The following is a 22142-nucleotide window of genomic DNA, read 5'->3' as shown; positions in this document are numbered from 1 at the left end:
GTGCGTGCCTCAACAAACACGCTCGTGGAGTACGCCGAGGCGATCCACTATCACCACTACTCTTTATCCTAGCCATTGATCCCCTTCAAAAAATAATAGAGCTAGCAGCCCAAAGAAACATAATTCACCAGGTCCTCCCAAAGGCGGCAAAATTAAGATGTTCCCTCTATGCAGATGATGCAGCCCTCTTTGCAAACCCGGACCATGAAGAATTGAGTCGCATTGGCCAACTGTTACAAGTCTTTGTGAGATGTTCGGGATTAAAGGTCAACATGAACAAAATAGAAATATTTCCGATTCGATGCACCGAGGACATGATATCCAACACTTTGATAGATTTCCCAGGGAAAGTTTCCTCATTCCCCGGCAAATATCTGGGCTTACCACTACACACTCGCAAGCTCCGGAGGGTAGATGTGCAGCCGCTCCTTGACAAGATTGGGAAGAGATTACCAGGGTGGAAAGGGAAAATGTTATCAACGGCAGGAAGAGAAACGCTAGTCAAAAGCGTGCTTACATCGCAGCCAATCTATCATCTAACAGTGTTCCCAACCCAAAAATGGTTGATCAAACAAATCGATCGGATGAGAAGAAGTTTCCTTTAGAGAGGAGATGAGCCAGAGAAAGTGAACGGAGGTCATTGCCTAGTGAGATGGCCTTCGGTGTGCACACCAAAAGACTTGGGGGACTTGGGATACTCGACCTTGATCGGCTAGCAAGGGCACTCAGACTTAGATGGCTTTGGTTCCAATGGAAAAACGAAGAACGGCCATGGACAGGACTAGCGATCCCTTGTGACAAAACAGACAAAGATTTGTTCCATACCTCCACGATTGTCAAAGTGGGCAAGGGTAACAAAGCACTTTTCTGGCATTCGAGTTTGTTGAATGGTTCATCACCAAAGAATTTAGCACCACATCTATTTCAAAAATCAAGAAGAAAAAATATTTCGGTACAAAAGGCGCTGCATGGAAATCACTGGATAGACCTAGTCCGCCCATTGACGACGGGAGTGGAAATCAGAGAATACGCAGAGTTGAGGGAGGTGATTCAGCTGCAAGCAAGAGACACCAATGCAGATGATGAGATTACTTGGCGATGGACACCTAATGGAGAATACACAACAAAAAGTGCATATCGTATTCAGTTCATTGGCCGCACCAGAACGTCATTGTTCCACCCAATTTGGAAGGCCAAAACCAAACCAAAATGTCGTTTTTTCGCTTGGCTCCTACTCCAAAAAAAGATCTTGACAGCAGACAATTTGGCGAAAAGGGGCTGGCCACAAGACACGCTATGCAAGCTATGTAATAGTGAACCAGAAACGCCGACACACTTATGCAAAGATTGCAGTTTCACGAGAGCGAGCTGGGATAGACTCATAAGTTGGCTACAAGTTGGGAGTCTACCACCAACCACGGTTACGACCACTCTGAAGGGGTGGTGGAAAAAATGCAGAGCTGGTTTTGACAAGCATAACAAACCTTTCTTCGATGGCATTATCATTTATTTTTGGTGGAATATTTGGAAAGAAAGCAACAGAAGAACCTTCGATCAAGTATCAAAGTCAGAAGAGGAAGTGGCCCTCCTAACAAAAGAAGATTTCCAGCAGTTCAGTTTAGCTTTTTCTTAGTTGTTGCCCCCGGCGCCCCTGATTAGTTGATTTGGTTGTTTGGTTGTTAACCCCCACGGTTTCTTTATTTTTTTTTCCTTTGTTGCAGTGAGTTGCTTTCTTGGGGGGTTTTTGTTTTGTTTGAGGGGGCTCTTTGCTCTCTCTTTTTTCTCATCTTCTAATAAAAATTCGGCAAGACTCTTGCCGTCCGTTCAAAAAAAAAAAGGTTTCGAATCAACTACTGAAGTGTGAACCTCAACCTCTATGATTTCCATCACCATCCGAGTGAAGAGTTTGATGTTGTGTACTATTTTGAGATTCTCTAACAAATCTATCAATGGCACCCTTCTGACTCTAAGCGACTTGTACTAACTAGAGACGGTAGCTTTTCTAGATACCTCCGACCTCTTCTCTTCTCCCGCACTCTGAGAACGTACATACCTTAATTATATTATTATAAGAGAGATATCATTTTTTTTCAAACTGTAAAGTATAAACTAACGTAAAAGCTTTCACATTTGATATGTAAGAAAATTGTATGATGATATACAAACTTTAAAGGTTAAAGCTATAAATCATCTATAATTAGTCGCACCTCACAAATATACTAAACCCTCCTCTTCTTTAAATTTTTTGGCCAAAAAATACGTGCGGCAAACCGGAGTACTTCTGCATGTTTCGGTCCGTTTAGATCAATTGTGGCAATGCCAAATTCTTCTTTGCGAAAAGAATGCCAATAATGCAAAGAAGAAAAAAAATCGTCACCTACTAGTCATGTTCATCGTCTTGCTCTTATGGGTACGTTGTGTTTTTTTATAACACCTCTAGGCCGGTGAAGCTGCACTACTACTCCGTAGGCCACCGGTGTTTTGATCATGGCATTGTCCACAAAATCATCCAGTACAACATGGATGGAGAGGCTAGTTTCGAATGCCTTTTGCTTTCCCTTCGCATAGAGGAAATTAAGCACGCAGCGGTAGTTGGCATATCATCAAAAATCGCCTCGACATCTTGGGATATGCGGAGCAAGGTCAACTGACGCAATGACTCGATGGGACTTGCAAGCAAGAGTCTCAGCTAATGGACATTTGAATTTTCTGCTTCACTATACCATGCACTAGCACCCAGCAGTTGCATTTTTGGGTAAGTTTGCGTTTTTTTTTCCAGGGTCGTTGTACTGTGTTTCAAAAAAAAAACAGAGAGAAAATTTCTCTAACCATGTGACTTCGAAGTAGGCTAGAAACAAATTACCATGTCTTCAGAGGTTAATTTTCTTCTAGTCTTCTAGAAACCATAGTTGGTAGATTTCTTTTGCAAAGCAGTGGTGTCAAATAAATTTATAAAAGGAAAACAGTTCGTACTCCTTAACAAAATCTTTCTGACGTTCTTTTTTCGTCCCTCTTTTACTTTGTGTAGGGACAAAGCAAAATGAAGCGCTCCTCTTTCTAAACAAAAGATACATTAAACATTGCATTGTGTGCTTATCTTATTGGACAAAAAGGAACAAATGTAGTGAAAAAGTCTGGCCAGAAAAGGGCATGCTATCGTTGGGAAATAATTAGGTGCACCATACCAGGATATGCCATCAGCACATCTTATTACGTGATTAACTGAAATCCGGAAACGTAAGAAAGAAAGAAAAACGTGACTGCATTTCTTTTATGCTACTGCTAATTGAGGCAGACCAATAATTGGATTATCGGCCAAAGCACTGCAAGTGACATGCATGTGCACTAGCATCTACTACTTGTCATTGCAGGATTGACCAAAATGCTCATACGTCACAGATCCGCATTCGACAGGCATGCGCAGGCCACTTCCATTGTAAAAATAAGTTGCTTGGACAAATTGCTTAAAAGATCGTACAAATTGGAATGCAAAGAACATTCTTGCAGAATGCAGATCAGTGGTCACAGGCACCATCTGTCAGCCGCACAGTAGGATGAAGCTTTCAAATTGGTGTTTTTTCCCATGGGTTCCACATGAACAATCTTTCTATGCAGGAATATCACATACCAGTTATCAGCAGCAAACCTAATCCACAGGCTAATCAGGGGGGCACTGATCACTGATGCGATCCGATCCTGCGCCCGGTTTGGCCACTCACTCGGGAGTTTATTCTAGTGAAGGACCCCAGCACGAACAGATGGAATTCCGGTGGAGAGCTCATCAGATCATTGGTGAATTGCGGTTGTTGGAAAGGAGATCGCAGCCATCATTATGCTTCGAACGAACCGCATTTCCAAATCCGTGAGCTGCTGCTTAGCTCGCTGCCTAGGTGCTTACTGGCTTATATTCCAAGAAAGTAAGTTGGTGATCGACCGTCTGTGGAGGATGCATCAGTGCCTGCAACAAGAAGTTGGGCTCAACTGTATCAGTTTCTGGTTCTGCAACCACACGTTGGTGTCAACTGCCTCTGCTTGTGTACACCATACTGCAAGATTGCACATTCAGCATATTTTTTCTATCCTACAGAGGTTGGAGCAACCAAGAGAATTTTGTGGTGCTGAACTGCAACCGCTGATCAGTGTTGGAGCTGAGGAGAACCATATACAGCAAGTCAGCAACATGATGGTGGCATGGGGATCAAAGGCTGTCATGTGTATCTCTAACCTTTTCCACCGGTCTCCTCACTGGATTTCCATGGGCAGACCAAGAACTGGTCCAGGACTGCAGGATCTAATGAGTGAGCTGCACAAGCATGGAACTCATAGCATGCCTGCCATTTGGAGTTCCGGTCTGCTCGTGAGCGTATAATTTCGACACCGTGTAACAGCATTTGTCGAACATTATCTCATGGTTTATCAGTATCCCCTGTCGGGTTATGCCACGGCTAGGGGCAAAGTTGGGAGAAATTATTGTGTTTAGGAGTAGAAAATGGCCAGTCATGATGAGCGTGTTGGCTAATTGCTGTCATTAGCGTTTCATCTCCCTCTAAAAGCTCATCATTGGCGATCGCCAGCTTAAATTTTTAGAGGAAAAGGGCGGCATGGTCCAGTTTGGTCACATTTTTAAAGTGATAAATTGTACGTTCCCTCTTTATGCATTGCAAGAAGAAATGGATCCCAAATCTCTCAATAGTAGAATTAGACCTGTCACCTTGCAACTTTGAGGGGGCATACAATTTGCAGTCATGTTACGCTGCTGAATACAGTAGATGCTCTGAACTTCCAAAACCCTTCTGATATTCAGCAGATGGCGCAGAATGATGCGATCTATATACCAGCATAGGTTTCAACCTACGATAAGTAACCGTTAAGAACAATCGGTTAGTTCGATTGGGAAGGGTGCTAACATTCGAAATGATTAATACGTGTCATATCATCTTGGTAATACAGTTACCACATCTTGGAAATCATAACTCAGCATTATTGCCGCATCAAGAAATCTAACATACTAACCGGCACATTGCTCTATACCATTTATGCAGCCCTGTGCAAGTAGAAACCTTGCAGCCTTCAGCACCACCCAACGGAAGTGATCGATAGGTAGATTCAGAAGAAAGGAGAGCCTCTCCAGGATCAGGTGACAGAGACTAGTTAACTGAACTTCCCACTAGTAACGACTAGTCGACTACTAGCTTGGCGGCCTCTTACGCCATGCAACAAATCTGCCGACCCCTATCAATCTGTTCCTTTCACCTCCCCCCCAATCTCCTTCGCAGCCAAAAATCACATGAACCAAAGCGACAGCGCACAGCTACACCAAATCAAACCTGTAGCTACCCAGGAGGTATCTTGGACGAGCCCATGCAAGACCACAAGAGATCAGATAGACACGATGGGACATGGAGTTGGTGAGAGAGGAGGTAGCACCGACGGGCACCGGCCGGAGCACCAAACCAAGCCCTGCGTTTCAGCTGGCGGCGAGCACGACGGAGAGAGCAATCAGTTCATTGCCGCGTCCGGCGCCACCACACCGCACCGCCCCGTGCCGGACTACCACACAGGAAAGAAAAGCCTCCCCTCGTCGCCCTACCACACCATCATCATCACACCCCGGGGCTGTAAAAAGCTCGGCGAAATGCGCTCAAAAGGTCTCCTCCCTCCCTCCCTGCTCTCATTTCGGCTCCGCCTCCCGGTCGGCCCCCCCACGCAGAGCTGCCGATAGAAGCGCGCCATAATATATCGCGGAGCACCGAGCAAAAGGGGAGCTTCCATGATCACCTTACCAAGACCTCCCACAAACCACACAGGGCAACCCCACGCTATCTACTAGAACCGTGTGCTCCCCATCCCGGAGCTGTTTGCTTCTGGTCTCGTCGTCCACCTTCAGACTGGTTTGTTTGGTTTCCATTGCCCTTTGGGATTCTGGTGTGTTTGCGAGGTGAAGGAGCGTTAGGAAGTTTGGAAGAAAGGATGCCTCTGAAGTTTGAGGTATAGTAGCATGAGTGAGTGTGGCAGGGAGAGATACAGGCTGAGTTTGCCGCTCCTCTTCTCTTGCCATTGTTCAGAGCCGAACAGGGTGATCCTTCTCCGGTTTAGGAACCCCTCCAGAGGTTAGTTCTCTGTGCTTGTTGGCTTGTTGCTGTCGTGCTGAGTCGGGGTGGTCGATCGATCGACACAAATGCTAGCGTCTGGGAGAAGGCTTCTCCTTGTGTGCACAAGCTTTGCGATTCTTTCGCTTCTTGCGCCGTCCAATGGCGCCTCAAATTCCACGGAGACTCTCAGTCGGGGCCACAACAAGACCGGGAATCCTTTGGAGGTAATCAAAAGTTATTTTATTGGATCCATTTCGAGATCTTATTGTTACACTGTAGGATGTTGTTAGTTCTGAATTATACTAGTCTTTGCTGATTTATATGTTTTTATGGTTTTTAGTATAAGCAGGGTTACACTACTGATTGCAGAAACCTACATTTTCAGATGACACCCAGAGTATCATTTCAGCTCAAGCTACACGCATTGTTCCATTGGTCTTCGTTCGGTTTCCTGATGCCATTAGGGATAATACTAGTCAGAATGTCAACCAAATCACAAAACGGCGGTTGCATCCGACTCCTCTTCTATTGTCATGTCATTTCGCAGGTCTGCTTACATCTTCTACGCTTGAGACAACACTTTCTTTTACAAATGCTTCTCCTATAGTGTTCCTCATGTGCTCAACTGGGTTTGCAGGTTGCAGCTGTCCTTCTTGCAACAGGCGGCGCGGTACTGTCGTTGATGAACTTTGAAAACTCATTCAGTAACAGTCACCAAAGAGTAGGATTGGCACTATATGGAGTCATGTGGCTCCAGCCAATAATCGGTTTCTTCAGGCCAGAAAGGTTGAGATACAACTTTCCATATGCATGACAGCAACCTTTCCATATTTCCTCCAAAAGAACCTACTAAGCCATATCCTCTCTCATTTCTACAGAGGTGTTAAGGTGAGGAGTCTATGGTACTTCTTCCATTGGCTCCTCGGAATCGCAATCTGCGCCACGGGCATCGTGAATGTTTACATTGGCCTTCGTACCTACCATGAGAGAACCACCAAGAGCGTGAGGCTCTGGACTGGCCTCCTCACCGTTGAGGTCATCTTCCTGGGTTTCTTCTACCTCATGATAGACAGGTGGAGCTACATGATGAAGCAAGGGCACGCCTCCGTTGAGCAGCTCAGGCCTACAGATAATCGAAGAACCTATCCAACCACACTTCGGAAAGAGCTAGCTATCGTGCAAGAGTGACATCTCCAAATGGAAAGGCAATGTTGGGAGGCGAGGTGCTGTAAAGTTTGCTGAAGATAGTAATGTTGCTAATGTTGGTCACTTGTATGCTTTGAGTGGTGTGACGTTCTTTAGAACATGTGAGAGTGTGCATTCCAGAATATTGTACAGCTTTTACAGTTGATTTGGGAATGCGGAGGATTGGAGCCTCTGCTGTTGCATCTTGCGCATCGCTTTTTGGATTCCGTTTAGAGCAACCATTGGCATAGTTTATCGATGGCAGACAGCTGTAGCATTATACTAGCATGTCTTTTGGGGCGAAATGTTCAGAACTGTGCTTAGTATCCATGTTCACAAGTTTTTAAGAAATTAGCACTTCAATCATGCAGCATTTCACAGTGCAAAAGACAGGAAGAGATCACCTTTTAAATTTGTAACACATGACCTTTTTATACTTGTTACACCTCTATTATTATTTCTGTCTGTATTCAGTACTCTGCATTTTTTCCTCGTTGTTTTCATATCGATCCATAGATGTTTCTTACAATGTTCTTATGGCGTCGCCTAGGCGACAAGGCGCTCCCCTATTTTGGCCCGCCTAGGCGTTTTACCCCGCCTAGGCGTCGCCTTAGCCCGCCTAGGCGGTGGTGACTCGCCACAACTCGCCTTAACGCCATAAGAACATTGGTTTCTTATGCTAAATCTATGCCACATCAAGTGCTTACAACCTTGCACATAAGACCTACTTACCCAGTTACACCACATACAAATTGCTACAATGTATATATATACAGTTCTACTGCAGAGCAAAAGCATCTTCCTATATGACAGTCTGGAGATTGCAAGTGAACCTGCCTGCGCCTTTGTGTTCAAGGCAAGAGCTGGATATAACCAGTTGCGACAGCAATAGCAAGAATGGCAAAAGGTGGGACGAGCACAAACGCCCCAACAGTCGCGAAGAACACCGAGTCATTCCGTCCACTGACCTGGGTAAGCATGGCCTGCCTCTTGATGTTCCTCCTTTGCGACACCGTCGGGGAGTTGAGTCTCTTCAGGCCTTCCTTCAGCCTCTTGCCCAATGGGAGGGTGAACTCATCAACCTTACCATTGGCCAGTGCCGACAGTTGCTCGCGGATAGTAGCGCGTTGACGGGATTCTGGGAGTGTACCATTCTCTAGGCCTGATGAACGCTTTCTTAGTTGTCATAGACAGTTATTTACATCAGGCATGAACGCGAAATATTGTAACTTTGTAAAGACTTACCAGCAATGCCATCAGATGTAGGGGACGTCAGTTGTTCCAGGAGGTCCAACTGTGTACGGGCCGTAGAAACTTCAGAACACAATATGGTAACATTAGCCACTTCATTTAGTAATCAAAATGGCAATAGACCTACTTGAAACATCTGACACTAATAAGTAGCAGCAGTGATCGCACTTCAAACATCTTACACTTGGCAATGTGTGTTTCTGTGTTTCATATGAAATTTAGCTTTTGATGGCCAAGGAAATGGATCTAGCTTCATTTTTTATTAAAAGCACAATCTCATACCAAACATTGTCTTGGATTCACATTGTTTTCTATATAACGTTAAAATTGCAAAATCTTATACACTTGCAAATATTAGAAAGAAATTGAAAACATTTTCCTTGAGTTCCTACAATTGATAGCATTATACATGCTATTTTATCTCGATATAGCTTATCAGTAACCACCACTTTGTTCAACAGATTGCTGAATGTGATATGAACACACAACTGTGGGTGCACACTTTGAACTGCTCTCCTCCGAAGGGAACACAATTGATACTGAAGGAGCCGTATACTCATGTCGTCATGTCCGGTGCATATAAAGCAAGGAAGCACTTCAATCAAACCTCTCTCTCTCTTTTTTCCAGAAAGGGCTATTCCCGAATTTCTTTACTTTTTCGGAGCAACGAAACTACAAGATGTCCAGCAGTTTAACTAGTTCCGTACTACGTAACTCGAACTCTAATAGCATCTAAACCTAAGCAATACTTGTAAGTGCAGAGCATGCTAAGCACGGATCACTCCAACCAAAGTGACAAGACGGGGAGCAGACAGCGAGGTACCTGCGGCCCTAGGCTCCTGCGTGGCGCTGGCGCTGTCCTGCCGCGCGGCCGCCCTGCAGCAGCCGAGCGACCTCTGCGCGGGGGCCCTGAGGGGGACCCTGCCGCCCCTCACGCCCGCCGCCGCCGCGTCCACGGCATGGAGCCTCGTCGCGGAGGAAGGGGAGAAGCTGCGCACCATGGGTGAATGGATCGATCGATTTACGCAGCAGGCGCAGGTTGCTACGCAGGTAGTAGAGAGGATGAGCCGAGCGCCGAAGGGCGGACAGAGAATATACAGTTCGTCGAGGGCTATTTCATATCAAATTCCCCTATTTTTTTGCGTCGCCGGTGGAGCCGCCCGCCTCCGCCACAGAATGGCGTGGCCGGCGAGGGGCTCCGGCCTCCGGGAGAGCGGAGCGTCGCCACGGCCGCGCGCGGCGCACCACAAGTTCTTTTGGATCTAGCGGATGGGCGGGCCCACGATATTTTTTTTTTCCGGAATGAACACGAGCCTGCTCGATTGTTGTTGGTTGCCGCGTGGGCCTGGAATGGGCCCAAGAGAGCACGGGCCCTTCCCAAAAAAACAGAAGCCCAGCCCACGCTGACGCCGACCTTCCTCCTCTCTCTCTTTCCCCACAGGCCACAGGTCCTTCTCGCCCGATTCCCGACGCGGCCGCCGCCCGCCGCCGCGATGTCGTCGCCGGCAGCGACCGCGCCGTCTTCCTCTGGCGCGACACGGCCGCAGGCTCCGCCTGCGCCTCAGGAGCAGCAGGGCGCGTCGAAGGAGCGGCGGATGGAGTCGCTGGGATGGCTGACGGAGTCGGCGGTGATGCCGAAGAAGCACAGGGCCATCGAGGGCGTGGGCGCGGCCTCCATCCTAGACCTCAAGGCCCAGCTCTACCGCACCCAGGAGGAGGCCCGCAACCCCGCCGCCCCCGGCGCCGTCGCGGCCGCCGCTTCCGGCGGGGAGTTCCGCCGCGCCAAGATACGCTCCGCGCCCTCGGATCCCCTCGGGGCCAAAAACTCCGGCGTTGACGCCCGAGCCCACAAGTATGTTTTCTCAGCTCTTTGTTTGCAGAAGTAATCAGTTCCCGCGAATGTTGCATGACCATTTGGTTGTAATTTTGGGTGGAATTTATGAACCTTTGCGTGCCCTTGATAAAATTGGATGCCCTAGATGGTTAATATAAGAGGTACTATGAAAGATTGGCCTGCGAATAGCTCTATCTTTTTGCAATAACGTTAGTCCTAATTTATGTCCGTAAGGACTTAGAACGGCAAGTTCTACCAGATTTAGTTGTGTTATTATGCTTATCAGTATTTGTTGATGTAACATGGGGGACACTAGGAAAATTAATCTTTCATTGTATCAGTACCTTACCATTTTCTCCACTCCAATAGGATGGTCTAGTGATAACTGATCCTGATCACTCTTTAATCATGATGATTTTAATCATGATGATTTAAGGGAATGTGATTCACATTGTTAGACCGAATTTAATTTTTCTCTGACAGCGTAGACTTGAAACTTACTAGAGATAGAATGATATTTTTAATTTCCATCCTTGTTCTCTTCCTTCATTCCACTGATTCACTAGTCACAATGTTCTTTGTTACTTTGCAGTCAAGCATTTCCGTTCAACATAAGTCCAGTTATTTGACTGTTTATGCAACATTTCCAAACGTCGTGTTTTCACAACTGTTTTCTGCTAAATTCTGCCGTCAATCTCATATAACCATATTTCCAAAAAAAATTGTTGTGTGTGCTGTCAAGTTTTGAGTCCTGACCAGAACTGTTGTCTCCTCTGTGTTCTTTTTTATTTGCCACAGAGATAAGTTGGAACTTAAAGCCGTGAAGGATGGTTCTGCAAGCTATGCAGCTCTAGAAAAGAAAGCAGAGTTGTATGAAAAATTATCCAGAGGCGAGCTACCTGATGAAGAAGACAAGGAGAAATACTGTGTGGATTTCTTCCAAAAAAGTTTCGATCATGTCTACGAGCCTCAGATGCCCGATAGCAGGCACGGAGCCTCTGATGCTGTAGAGCCAGTAAACGATCATGAGGATTCTATGTCAAATGCCAAACCAATGGGCCTTGGTCGAGCAGGCACTACAATCGACAGAGATGAGCACAAGCGCTTTGTGAGGTACTGTTCTCTGTGGACAGCGATTGTCAACTCTTATCAAGTTGTATTTCATAAAGCGCTCTCAGTTTTTTCTCATTTTTTTGCATTTTATTGGTTCTCTGAAGATAAAAGTAAATTATCTTCTGTAGAACAGATGAATAATTAAATTAGGAAAAATGATACTATATTCCTAGCACCTGCAATTGCGGGATGCAAATTGAGCATTTCGTGCATATATAGACAGCACAGTGAATATGAATTGAGCTTTCGTTATGAGATTTTGGGTGTTGCGTAATTGTGTACCACTATCTTTTATGTTCAATCACTTCTAGTTAGTTCATTAGGTACCTGATTTGAAATCTCAAGATGGAAGACCCATATGTATGTGTTGTTTGGTAGTCGCTTGATATCATTTTTTGAACAATATCTATGTTACTGCCATGGTAGAATTGTGAAATTCGTTGCCACCGATATCAATATACAACTGAACTTCTCGAGTTTATCACCTCGATTTCTCTTGTCAGTATTATGTTCTCTTTGCACAATCATGTGTTGTTGGCCCTTTGATTAACTTGCGGCATGTTACATCTGCAGGGAGGTTCATGAGGAAGTAAGCGAGGCAAGGCAGAAGGCTTCGACAGTGAGATCTCGGCGACAAGAGCAGGATGCTGCTCGTAGAGAGAAACTCAGGCAAGCTTACCTCAAGAAACGGCTGGAGAAGTTGATTGCTGAAAAGCAGGCGTCTTCAGCCAGTGATGACCTACCAGCTAGCTAGTGTATTTTATCGCATTTCTTACAAGTAGCAGCTGCAGTAGATCATGCAACCATGCAACTAAATTGACCACGCTCTGCAAGTGTTTCTTTTTGATCCAGGAAAGTCAAACTCAGGAAATGATGTATGTACAGTTGGTCCTGCAGAATATTGTTGTACACAAATCTAGGCAATGGCATCTTGATTTTCCGAGATATTTGCTTTATACTGTGACTGCATATTTCTTCAGCTTTATTCCAATTGCTATGTTTGGTTGTTTTTGGAGCATATTCTCATTATGTTTGGTGTGTCTCCATTTCTGTACGCTATGTGTTATGCGTAAGCCGAACAGTCGGCGAATGTTGTAGACTCGCTTTGCTCTGAGTTGAGTGAGTTCTAGTCGTCTAAAAGTTGTGAAAATAACTTGGTAGAGCACAAACGAGAGTTGAGTGAGTTCTAGTCGTCTAAAAGTTGTGAAAATAACTTGGTAGAGCACAAACGAGAGGAGGAAGGAGCAGGTTCCATATTCCCTTGATAGGATAGGAACCGCCGGTGTAAATAAAGAAACCAAAGGATAGAAAGTAAAGCTCGTACTTTCTGTGATTCTTTCTCCAACTTGCTACAAACAGTTCTTGCTAGACTGCATATCATCCCGCCTCCAAACTATTCCCCTTGTGCTATTAAAGCCCAGGATACGAGACCGCCCGACCACGACCTCACCGGAGAACGATGGCCGGTGCGGTGCCAAGCCAGAAAAAAGCCGGCGAGGCCATGGCGACGACGACGACGACGACGAATCCGTTCGAGTTCCAAGTGTACGGCCCCAGGCACCTGTCGTCCCCCAGCTGGTGGGATCTCCTCCGTTCGAGCTGGTCAGTTGCTCTCACCTTCCACTTCTTCGCAGCACACAACCAGTCAACCAGAGCTCCGAGTTACAACCCAGTCTTCTACATTGCATGCACGCAGGAAGGATCCCAACTACCGGCGGATGGTGGTCGCATGCTTCATCCAGGGCGTGTACCTGCTGGAGCTGGACCGGCAGGACAAGCGCGACGAGCGCACGGGCCTGGCGCCGCAGTGGTGGCGCCACTTCATGTACAGGCTCGCCGAGACGCCCGTCGACGAGCGCGACGGCTCCATCTACGGCGCCGTGCTCGAGTGGGACCGCCAGGCCTTGCTGGTCGGCTACGCCCCTTTCCGCCCCGCCGGCGCGCCGGCCGCCGTCGTGGCGCTCCGCGGCACGCTGCTGAGCGGGGCCACGCTCCGGCGCGACGTCGCGGACGACCTCCGGTTCCTCGCCGGGGACAGCCTCAAGGGCTCCGTGCGCTTCGCGGGGGCGATGGCCGCGCTGCGCGCTGCGGCGCGCCGGCACGGCGCCCGCGGCGTGTGCGTGGGCGGGCACTCGCTGGGCGCCGGGTTCGCGCTGCAGGTGGGCAAGGCGCTGGCCAAGGAAGGCGTGCTCGTGGAGTGCCACGTGTTCAACCCGCCGTCCGTGTCGCTGGCCACGAGCCTCAGGGGCTTCACCGAAATGGCCGGCGAGGTGTGGGGCCGCGTGCGCGCCTGGCTGCCCTACTTGGGCTCCGCCGCGGCGGCGAGGCGGCGAAGGCGCCGACGACGCTGGAGCGCGCGGGGTCCGGGACGGCCAAGTGGCTGCCGCACCTGTACATCACCACCAACGACTACATCTGCTGCTGCTACACCGACGCGGCGGCCGGGACGGCGACCGTGACGGCCGGAGGAGGGGGCAGGAGCAGTAGTAAGGCTGGGCTGGCGAGGATGGTGCTGGTGTCCAAGGGGCCGACCAAGTTCCTGGACGCGCACGGGCTGCAGCAGTGGTGGGCCGACGACGTCGAGCTGCAGGTGGCGCTCAACCACAGCAAGCTCATCGACCGCCAGCTCAGGTCGTTCTACGCACCGCCGCCGGCCGTGCCGCAGATGTGAGGCTGTAGTGCTGTACAGGTTGACATGGCTTTGAACAATAATGCCACGGCATTGGTGATACTGAGCTGAGCACACGGATGATGAACCCTTCCTGAGTGAATGTGAACGTTGTAAAAGCTAATTGTTGAACACGAAATGGTTGTGATGCTGCTGAGCGCTCGGATGATGAACCTTTCCTGAGTGAATGTGAACATTTCAAATTGAAATTGCTGTATGCAACATTGCTACGCGAATTAAAATTCAAGCACAAGCGCGTGCACACGCCAAAATTTCTTCTTGATGAAAGACTTGCTGGCTTCTAGGGTGTGCATGCAATAATCACCCCTAGAATCACTCCTGAAATAATCATTAAGGGAAAGAAGAAAAAAAAACCGACTCCGCTGGGGATCGAACCCAGAATCTCTGGTTCCGTAGACCAGCGCCTTATCCATTGGGCCACGGAGTCCGTGTTGAAATGACACGAATTAACGTGCTCAAAAGTATCATGCTGCTGGATGGCTATGAGTTGCCCAGGCGCAGCAATCAGTGAGTTTCATCGATATTTACTACAGGTATTCTATCTTTAGTGTGAAGCGAACAAATCGAGCAGTAAGAAAGTTCGTCCAGACTAGAATCACCAATGACTCTGTGTCAGTTAAATACGACCAGTCTATTACAGATGAGACAATTGTGCGTGAACTTAGGACTCCTACTGGTATCTACAAATTCCATTACAAATCACAATTCTGAGTTCTGTAATATACAATAGATTGACTCAAGTAGTAGAGGTGAACCATCTGAAATTGGAATAGCAGAATCTTCAGCTCTAGTCGTAATCGGATTCCTCAGACAACTCTCCACTTTGCTGATGGGAAAATAAAACAAACATGAGGTTATGGAAGAGGATTATGATCTCATCCATAAGAATAGAAAGATTGTGCAACAGGAAAAACATGTGAAATATGCACCTTTTTCTTGTTATATTCAATCATCGCCTTCTCAAATTCTGCTCGTTTCTCGGTGGCTATATCATAATACTTCACCTTTTCCTGTAAATGAATGAAGTGAAAACTAATATTTTCTAAAAGACAAATTTCATAACCTTGTATGAGTATACTCAATATTTGTGGCTTCACAGAATTCATAGGTTATCTTTATATTCATAGGTCACACGGCTCATGAATGCGGTAAGTCTAGGCCAGGGGCTTTGGCCTGGTATTGCATTGATGTCCTTGTACTCACTTTCTACCTAAAAAGAAATCATACTGTTTTTGTTTTCCCTGTGGTTTGCTAGCATGCATAGAAAGAGAATAGCTCGATTGCACCAAGGCAAGGTTGAGTAAACAATGTCTCCTCACAAAAGGGTTGGTCAAATACTGAGACAGTAACTCGATGTAAAATAACAGCCAATGTGTCATAGTCCAAAATTTTCTGCAGTACACATAAATTCATTTTGAGAATGTAGGTCAGGAAAGTTCACAATTCAGACAATCCATGCCAGCATGTCCCTTCCTTTCAAAAAAAAAAAAAGTCCCTTCCTACTCTCTGAACTCTGAAGTATAAACTCATTAATGAATTTGCCATAGCCCATAGTTATAGCAAATTAAACAAAGAAATTAGTTCTACCACTTGGCAGGTAGACAAAAAAAATTTCAATAAGAGATGGGTGCCAGAGGAAATTATTTTTTCACTGTTTGAGGAAAAACAAAAGAGGCAATAACTTATGTGCTTTAAACTGGATATGAACCAAATTAAACATAATAAAGAGATTTTCTGATCCACAGTTACTGCTTTCCATAAACTAGTTCATCAGGAAAAGAAGTATATGCAAAACATATCCACTCCACAGTATTTAAGTATACACCACCATGGTTGTGTTATTAACCAATTTACACCAGCAAGAAGCAATACAGGGTAAATACCTAATGCAACACAACTATCAGGCTGTACGGAGGAAATACTGACCTCAAACGCCATCGTATTCCACTTTTCACCACATGCCTTCCCTATCTGCAGGGCAACATATATTACTACAAGACTACAAAGTTTAAAGATCCAACACTAACGTGATGGAAACTTACTTCCTGCATTAACTTTACACTTGGATTTTCCTGCTGATAAGTCTTTCGAAAATCCTCCCTTCAATACAACATACAGCATCATTAAAAATTGGCATATCATGCAAAGGCGCATAACAGAATGAACTTTTGCATCTCTGTTACACTTAAAGATACGTGAGAAACCTTGAGCAAGCAATATGTCAAATGGAGGTGAATGGATGCAGCATAAAGAATTTAGGTTAAACAAATCGAATGTGATTATTGCTGGGAACTTAAAACTTTGCAACCAAAAAAAATCTGCTAACTAAGAACATACACGATTTTGTTTATAAATCAGTGATAAAGTCAATCAGCTCCCAGTATACTTTGGACTGAGTACAAAGGCTGATTGCTACGACAAGTCAGATGTCCTTCACATCAGAAAAACAGGTGCCGTCCATCTGAAATGGTGTTGTATGGAAATGTCACTAATCTGACATTATCCAATAATCTGAACTCTGAATATCTGAAACTGAGAAGAAGGAATGATGAAAACTAAAACCTGCCTCTAGGCAATCTATGGCAAAGAGGCGAACTCTGACCAAGCACCAGGAGCATTCAAACTGCTTCACTATTCACTAAAGGATACCTTACAGTATCCTAACCTCCCAGCATCCCAAATCAAATGCAAGCAATTACAAATTTACAATCTGCAGTGCATAAGCCTAAGTACCTGATTGGACTGGGTCCTAGTGAGCTACAATGGCGAGTCCATCCGACGGCAGCGGACAAACACATGGCACTACCATACACTTAGAATTTACTGTCAGGTAAGAGTTGCAGGAAATCGCCATACAGTCAGCTTTCAAAAAAAAAAGCCCCTAATACCGCAAACTAGCCAATCCCTGAGCCGCGGGCAGAGCAGTCACGCAGCAGACACGGAATCCGTAGCGGATTAGTGGCAGAAGGGAGGGGACGAGGCGCAGACGCAGCGCGGGACATACATGAAGTAGAAGAAGGCGGTGGGGGGCTTCTTGGGCGCGCGGGGGTCGCCCTTCCCCGCCGGCTTCGGCTTCGGCTTCGGCCTCGGCCTCCGCTTGGGGCTGCCGGGCCTGGGCGCCAGCGCCACCGTCTTGAGGGGCTTCGGCGCCGTCTGCGACCTCGTCTTCATCCCGCGGAGGCGACCCCCTCTCCTCTGCACGCCGGGGGCTGGGGTTTACGCGAGGTTTGGAGCTCGAGGAGTGGAGGAGCCAGATGAGTGGAGAGGGAGAACGGGAGAGGCGCACGGGAAGGGGGAGACGAGTCCAGACGCTAGACGACGACCTGACCGCTGAGCTCTCAGCCTCTCGTGGGCCGGAAATTCGCCAGCCCAGTCCCCTTAATGGGCTTCCAGTCGGAGCCCGGAAGCCCAACGAAAATGGTTGCGGGCCGGGATACCACCCACTCACCCAGGCTTTCAGTGGTGATGTGGTTTCGATGAATTGTACCACATCGCCTAGCGAGGAAAGCGGGAGGGAGGGATTCGAGTACAAGACGAGGGGGCATAGCATCGATGAAAAACATCTTTGCGCTTGGGGCAATGACGCAGCTAGTGAGGTCATACCGAGGCGCGTCAATTGCTGGTTGAAAACTATTTCCAAACCCCCTCTTTGGCCCTCCGGGCCACTGAGAATTTCTGGAAGGGCTCCTCCTTTTCGGAGGAGGGAAAGCCCTACGATACGAAGCAAAAATTGTTCATGCTCAGACCCCTTGGTTTAGCCAGGAATTTTTCTAATCTCCTGCCACTTGTGAAGCAACGTGCGTGCCGTCAGACACGGTGCTAATAAGAAGTGTCACGTGGGGACTCCAAACCACACGTATTGGAAGCCTCAGGAAATTGTCATGTTCTGCAATTGTACGTTTCAGAATTTACCTGTAAATAATGAAGCCCTGTCATGGTTGTCTACCTACGGAGTAGCAACCCGGTTGCTCCGGATAAGGTTGGAGTCTGCTGCTTTTGCATTTTACAACGACCTTTCCAAAGGTAGATTTGAAACGACCCTAGCTCGTTATCCTGGGGAGACTTCGGACGAACAAGTCAATGGCCTGAAATTTCCAAGAAAATTGAGGTAGGCCTTTTTGAAGTGCTCCCATCATACTGCACATGCACTCTCGCGGACGTGTGGCGGGCGCGCGCGGACGGGACACGGCTCGAACGCGTCGCGGACGCGGTGCCGCACGGGAGGCCTCGCCAACTCGGCAGCAAAACCTGTGGGATGCGGCACCGGGCCCCCCGGTCCATCAATCGCAGTCCTTGTACCAAGAAGATGCGTCCTGAAACCACCTCTCATTAGTCTCAATCACGTCCTTCTTAATTTACGCTTGCAGAAAATTAAAGATGCTATCAATAGGGGTTGTCAGGCTTGAACAGAAAAGAAGAAACTCCAGAGCAATTCCCCCCTCCCCAACCCACAGGCGATGCCCATGGGCTGTCCATCATCGCCCTCGATGATCCAGCAATGTCCATGCCCTATAAAAATGGTATGACGCCGATCAGCCCAACGAACCGATCGACGAAGAAGAAGAAGAAGAAGAGCCCGCCGGCGGCGCCGACGACGGAAGCGCCGTTCGACCGCGTCCGGTACAGCCAGGTCGGGAGCGCGATGGCGTCGAACGAGGCAATGTGGGGCTCGACGAGCTCGGGCGGCGCCCCCGCCGCGTGCGCGTTCCCGACGGTGCCGCGGGTGGCGCGGTCGCACGCGTGGGACTGGGCCGCGCTGCTCCTCCTGGTCGCCGTCGACGCGCTGCTCAACGTCGTCGAGCCGTTCCACCGCTTCGTGGGCGCCGGCATGATGACCGACCTCAGATACCCCATGAAGACCAACACCGTCCCCGTCTGGGCCGTGCCGGTGCGGCAACGACGAACGATCTCTCTTTAATAATCTCCTCGTAATCTCGTTGGGATGCAGGCATCCTTAACAACACATGACATTCTTGGAGGCGACGGGGCCCTGCTGATCGCGTTAATTACTATTATTTTTCTTTTGTGCTGAATAAACATGCAGGTCATTGCCGTCATTGGGCCTGTGGTCATCTTCATCATCATCTACGTCAGGCGGAGGAACGTGTACGATCTTCACCATGCGATTCTAGGTAACTTCAGTTTCTTATCAATTGTTTTCCATTGCCAATGCGCCACTGTCATGTTTCCTTTTGTTATTTGCTCATTGCATTACATGGCGATCGCCGAAGCAGGCATCCTATTTGCGGTGCTGATAACCGGGGTCCTGACCGACGCGATCAAGGACGCCGTCGGCCGCCCGCGCCCAAACTTCTTCTGGCGCTGTTTCCCCGATGGAAAAGCGGTAAAAAAAAATCACCTCGACTGCTTTCGGGTTTCACCTTGCTAATTTGCTATCATTTTTCTACCAAAAATGAGCTGTTCGTCCCCTCGATGATCTACTTACTATAGGTATACGACAACATCACCACAGGAGTGATTTGCCATGGCGATCCAAGGGAGATCAAGGAAGGGCACAAAAGCTTCCCGAGTGGGCACACCTCATGTGAGTATCAACTATCAACCAGTTGATCGCCAGAATACTTGTCCTCCTGACTAAAACTGCCGTCACAAACCAAAGTAACAATTTACCGTGTCAGGGTCATTTGCCGGCCTGGGGTTCCTGTCGTGGTACCTCGCCGGGAAGATCACCGTGTTCGACCGCCGGGGCCACGTCGCCAAGCTCTGCGTCGTCCTCCTCCCGCTGCTCGTCGCGGCGATGGTTGCCATCTCGCGGGTGGACGACTACTGGCACCACTGGCAAGACGTCTGCACCGGCGGCGTCCTCGGTTGGTGTTTCTCGTAGCGCTTACCAGCGGACCATTTGCTCAGAAACTGCCTTCAGTTCAACTCCCCTGATCGTTGCTCGTTGGTGCTGATGGATCTTTACATGTTCTTGCAGGATTGGTGGTCGCTTCAGTTTGCTACCTCCAGTTCTTCCCAGCTCCGTCAGACGAGAAAGGTAATACCTCATTCCCCTTGCCTGAACGCAGTCGCATCGCACAGATCCCTATGATATGAAGTGCTGCATTGAGGATACTCTAATGAAAAAACAATCTGCTAAAACGGAATATCTGAGTGAACTCTGAAAACACGCCGAATCTTGAAATAAACATTATAACGAGCGGTTTGATGCAAAATGCAAACCACCGGAATCGCAGGGTTCTGAAAAATTCAGTGCTACGATTGTTGCCGCGCGTGCCTTTGTTTTCCCTTTTCCGTCACGGTTGGAAGCAAGCAAGTACTGTAAACCAAACGCACGCCCTGACTGTCTGCGTGATGGCAGGGTTCTGGCCGCACGCGCACTTCAGGTTCATCACCGAGCAGGAGGAGGAGAGCCGAGCGCAGCGGCCTGCAGAGACAGGAGGGCGCACCAGCCACGAGCTGGACGCATTGGAAGCCGGCCGGAGAGATCAGCTGTTGTAGCATGATCGAGCAGGCGCCAGCGCAGGACCAACGGTGTACAGAGGCCCCACCGTAGGTAGTGTGATTATTTGCAGGACAGCAGGAGGCTGCCAAGGCGGAGAGGACTCCCGATAAGCTTCGGTCGAGAGCTCCTCCATCCCATAGCCCACCAGTCTTTTTCTTCTTCTTCTCCCTCCCCTCCGCCTCCGCCTCTGCCTCCATCCATCCTGCCTCTCCTCTGCCACCGCCACGGATCTCCTTCTCGCCGGGGTCGCCTCCGACACCGGTGAGAACCGTCTCTCCAACTCGGGCCACCTCCACCGCTTGCCCCGCCGTCCTCCGCCCATGCCGTCGCCCTCCTCCTCGCTGGCGTCGCCTCCGACTTTGGCGAGGAGCGCCGCTCCAACTCCTCCCCCATCCCTTCCCCTCTGCTCCAACCTTGTCCGCCTCCACTGCTCGACCCCGCCGTCGGCCTCGCCGCTCACACCCCGCCTCCTCCGCCGGGCTAGCTCTCGCCCACGGCCTTCCCTCTAAGGCCACCGGCTATGGAAACCAACCTCGAACCCCTAAACCCTAACGTTAATACCGCCGACCTCCGCCGCCACCCACGGCCGGCGGCGACCTCGCCGCCAACTGCCCCGCCCACCTTCTGCCCGACTGTCGCGCGAATAAGACTGTTGGAGTTACGTTGTGTGATTTGTTACTTTTTTTCTATCTCAATTGCTACTTTCTGTTGTTGCAATGGCTGTGCTGAAGGAAGTAACGAGAGGAGGGGCTCAGGATCTAGCATTTGGATTATTTGCAGGCCGCCACTAACGCAGATTACTGACATGATCCCCCCTCCACGTATATACACGCACGCATGCTCTGAAGCTCGATGTGAATAGCAGCTGTATTGAATTTGTATATACTATATCCGATTTTTTATTATGTACAGCAATCGAAATTTAATAAACGATGTTTGTCCTACAAACTGGATGGGTGTTTGTGCTGACCGTATCGGCAACTGCATCTGACGCAGCAGGACGACCTGTACCACGTGCCAGGTCCAGTTTTCCAGCGTCTTCGAGATTTCCAATGTTCGTCGTACGGACTATACGGTGAAGAGGACACGTTGGTTTCTGCTCTCACGTCCTACTGGTTGCCACCAGGAGGCGCGAGCGGCGACCGGCGAGCCAATGCGGCTATGGCAGGAAAGGAAGGCTGCGGCCCCTTGGCCTTGGCCGAGGCACTCACTCAGACACATCTGGTACCCGAGAGCTTTGCCGCCCGGCCCGCCGGGCCGCCGGCTCGCATGCTCGCTGACACCTCGCGCGCGCACCCCACTAGTACTCTCGCCCATCTCCTCCCGTTCCGTCGCTGCCGATCGTACGCTTGTTATCCTTCCAGCCTCCTCTCCTCGCGGTGCTGGAAAGTGAAGTGGCTGCAGATAAGAACCCTTTTCTGTCGCCACTAGCAAGCAAAGGCCAAAGACCGTTCGTGATCGATCGAGCAAAAACAAGCCGGAATTCCTCAGATTTTCAGGTGCGGTGAT

General features: G+C 48.7%; 5 protein-coding genes, 2 non-coding genes and 1 pseudogene across 11 annotated transcripts; 5 read left to right on the top strand and 3 right to left on the bottom strand.

Annotated features, from left to right (window-relative positions):
- The first annotated feature begins 5555 nt into the window (after nucleotides 1–5555).
- Nucleotides 5556–7713, top strand: LOC120710101 (cytochrome b561 domain-containing protein At4g18260-like). 3 transcript variants are annotated; one of them, XM_039995761.1, is made up of 4 exons: nucleotides 5556–6316; nucleotides 6433–6639; nucleotides 6730–6878; nucleotides 6971–7713. In XM_039995761.1, exons 1-4 carry the CDS (start codon nucleotides 6179–6181, stop codon nucleotides 7278–7280), a joined length of 804 nt encoding a protein of 267 aa, XP_039851695.1. In that variant the 5' UTR covers nucleotides 5556–6178; the 3' UTR covers nucleotides 7281–7713. The 3 variants fall into 3 exon arrangements, with proteins under 3 accessions (XP_039851695.1, XP_039851697.1, XP_039851696.1); XM_039995763.1 differs by having other exon boundaries at nucleotides 5561–6316; nucleotides 6462–6639; nucleotides 6971–7647; XM_039995762.1 differs by having other exon boundaries at nucleotides 5761–6316; nucleotides 6478–6639.
- LOC120710102 lies at nucleotides 7678–9753 on the bottom strand. Of its 2 annotated transcripts, XR_005689827.1 has the most exons (4): nucleotides 9352–9752; nucleotides 8523–8591; nucleotides 7957–8439; nucleotides 7678–7816 (listed from the first exon to the last, which is right to left on the bottom strand). XR_005689827.1 is itself a non-coding variant. In XM_039995764.1 (3 exons), the coding sequence occupies exons 1-3, from the start codon at nucleotides 9527–9529 to the stop codon at nucleotides 8129–8131; spliced, it is 558 nt and encodes a 185-aa protein (XP_039851698.1). In that variant the 5' UTR covers nucleotides 9530–9753; the 3' UTR covers nucleotides 7680–8128. The 2 variants fall into 2 exon arrangements, 1 of the variants encoding a protein (XP_039851698.1); XM_039995764.1 differs by having other exon boundaries at nucleotides 7680–8439; nucleotides 9352–9753.
- A 178-nt stretch (nucleotides 9754–9931) lies between these two features.
- LOC120710100 (uncharacterized protein At4g18257-like) lies at nucleotides 9932–12481 on the top strand. The gene is made up of 3 exons (XM_039995760.1): nucleotides 9932–10380; nucleotides 11161–11475; nucleotides 12049–12481. Exons 1-3 carry the CDS (start codon nucleotides 10022–10024, stop codon nucleotides 12227–12229), a joined length of 855 nt encoding a protein of 284 aa, XP_039851694.1. The 5' UTR covers nucleotides 9932–10021; the 3' UTR covers nucleotides 12230–12481.
- A 450-nt stretch (nucleotides 12482–12931) lies between these two features.
- LOC120710099 lies at nucleotides 12932–14309 on the top strand (annotated as a pseudogene).
- Nucleotides 14310–14518: 209 nt separating this feature from the next.
- Nucleotides 14519–14591, bottom strand: TRNAR-ACG. Its single transcript has one exon. It is a non-coding gene; the product is annotated as a tRNA-Arg (tRNA).
- Nucleotides 14592–14729: 138 nt separating this feature from the next.
- LOC120710098 (high mobility group B protein 14-like) lies at nucleotides 14730–17468 on the bottom strand. Of its 2 annotated transcripts, XM_039995757.1 has the most exons (6): nucleotides 17169–17468; nucleotides 16898–16966; nucleotides 16207–16264; nucleotides 16091–16135; nucleotides 15094–15174; nucleotides 14730–14990 (listed from the first exon to the last, which is right to left on the bottom strand). In XM_039995757.1, exons 1-6 carry the CDS (start codon nucleotides 17333–17335, stop codon nucleotides 14952–14954), a joined length of 459 nt encoding a protein of 152 aa, XP_039851691.1. In that variant the 5' UTR covers nucleotides 17336–17468; the 3' UTR covers nucleotides 14730–14951. The 2 variants fall into 2 exon arrangements, with proteins under 2 accessions (XP_039851691.1, XP_039851693.1); XM_039995759.1 differs by lacking the exon at nucleotides 16898–16966 and having other exon boundaries at nucleotides 17169–17464.
- A 257-nt stretch (nucleotides 17469–17725) lies between these two features.
- Nucleotides 17726–17875, top strand: LOC120710869. The gene has a single exon (XR_005690040.1). It is a non-coding gene; the product is annotated as a U4 spliceosomal RNA (small nuclear RNA).
- A 612-nt stretch (nucleotides 17876–18487) lies between these two features.
- On the top strand, nucleotides 18488–21581 carry LOC120710097 (lipid phosphate phosphatase 2-like). The gene is made up of 7 exons (XM_039995756.1): nucleotides 18488–19052; nucleotides 19209–19296; nucleotides 19399–19508; nucleotides 19616–19709; nucleotides 19804–19992; nucleotides 20106–20165; nucleotides 20490–21581. The coding sequence occupies exons 1-7, from the start codon at nucleotides 18663–18665 to the stop codon at nucleotides 20627–20629; spliced, it is 1071 nt and encodes a 356-aa protein (XP_039851690.1). The 5' UTR covers nucleotides 18488–18662; the 3' UTR covers nucleotides 20630–21581.
- The last annotated feature ends 561 nt before the right edge of the window (nucleotides 21582–22142 follow it).

This window comes from Panicum virgatum, chromosome 5K (genome assembly GCF_016808335.1).
Source record: "Panicum virgatum strain AP13 chromosome 5K, P.virgatum_v5, whole genome shotgun sequence".
In the NCBI taxonomy this organism is placed as follows: Eukaryota; Viridiplantae; Streptophyta; class Magnoliopsida; order Poales; family Poaceae; genus Panicum; species Panicum virgatum.
This window is presented reverse-complemented; position numbering and strand designations above follow the sequence as displayed.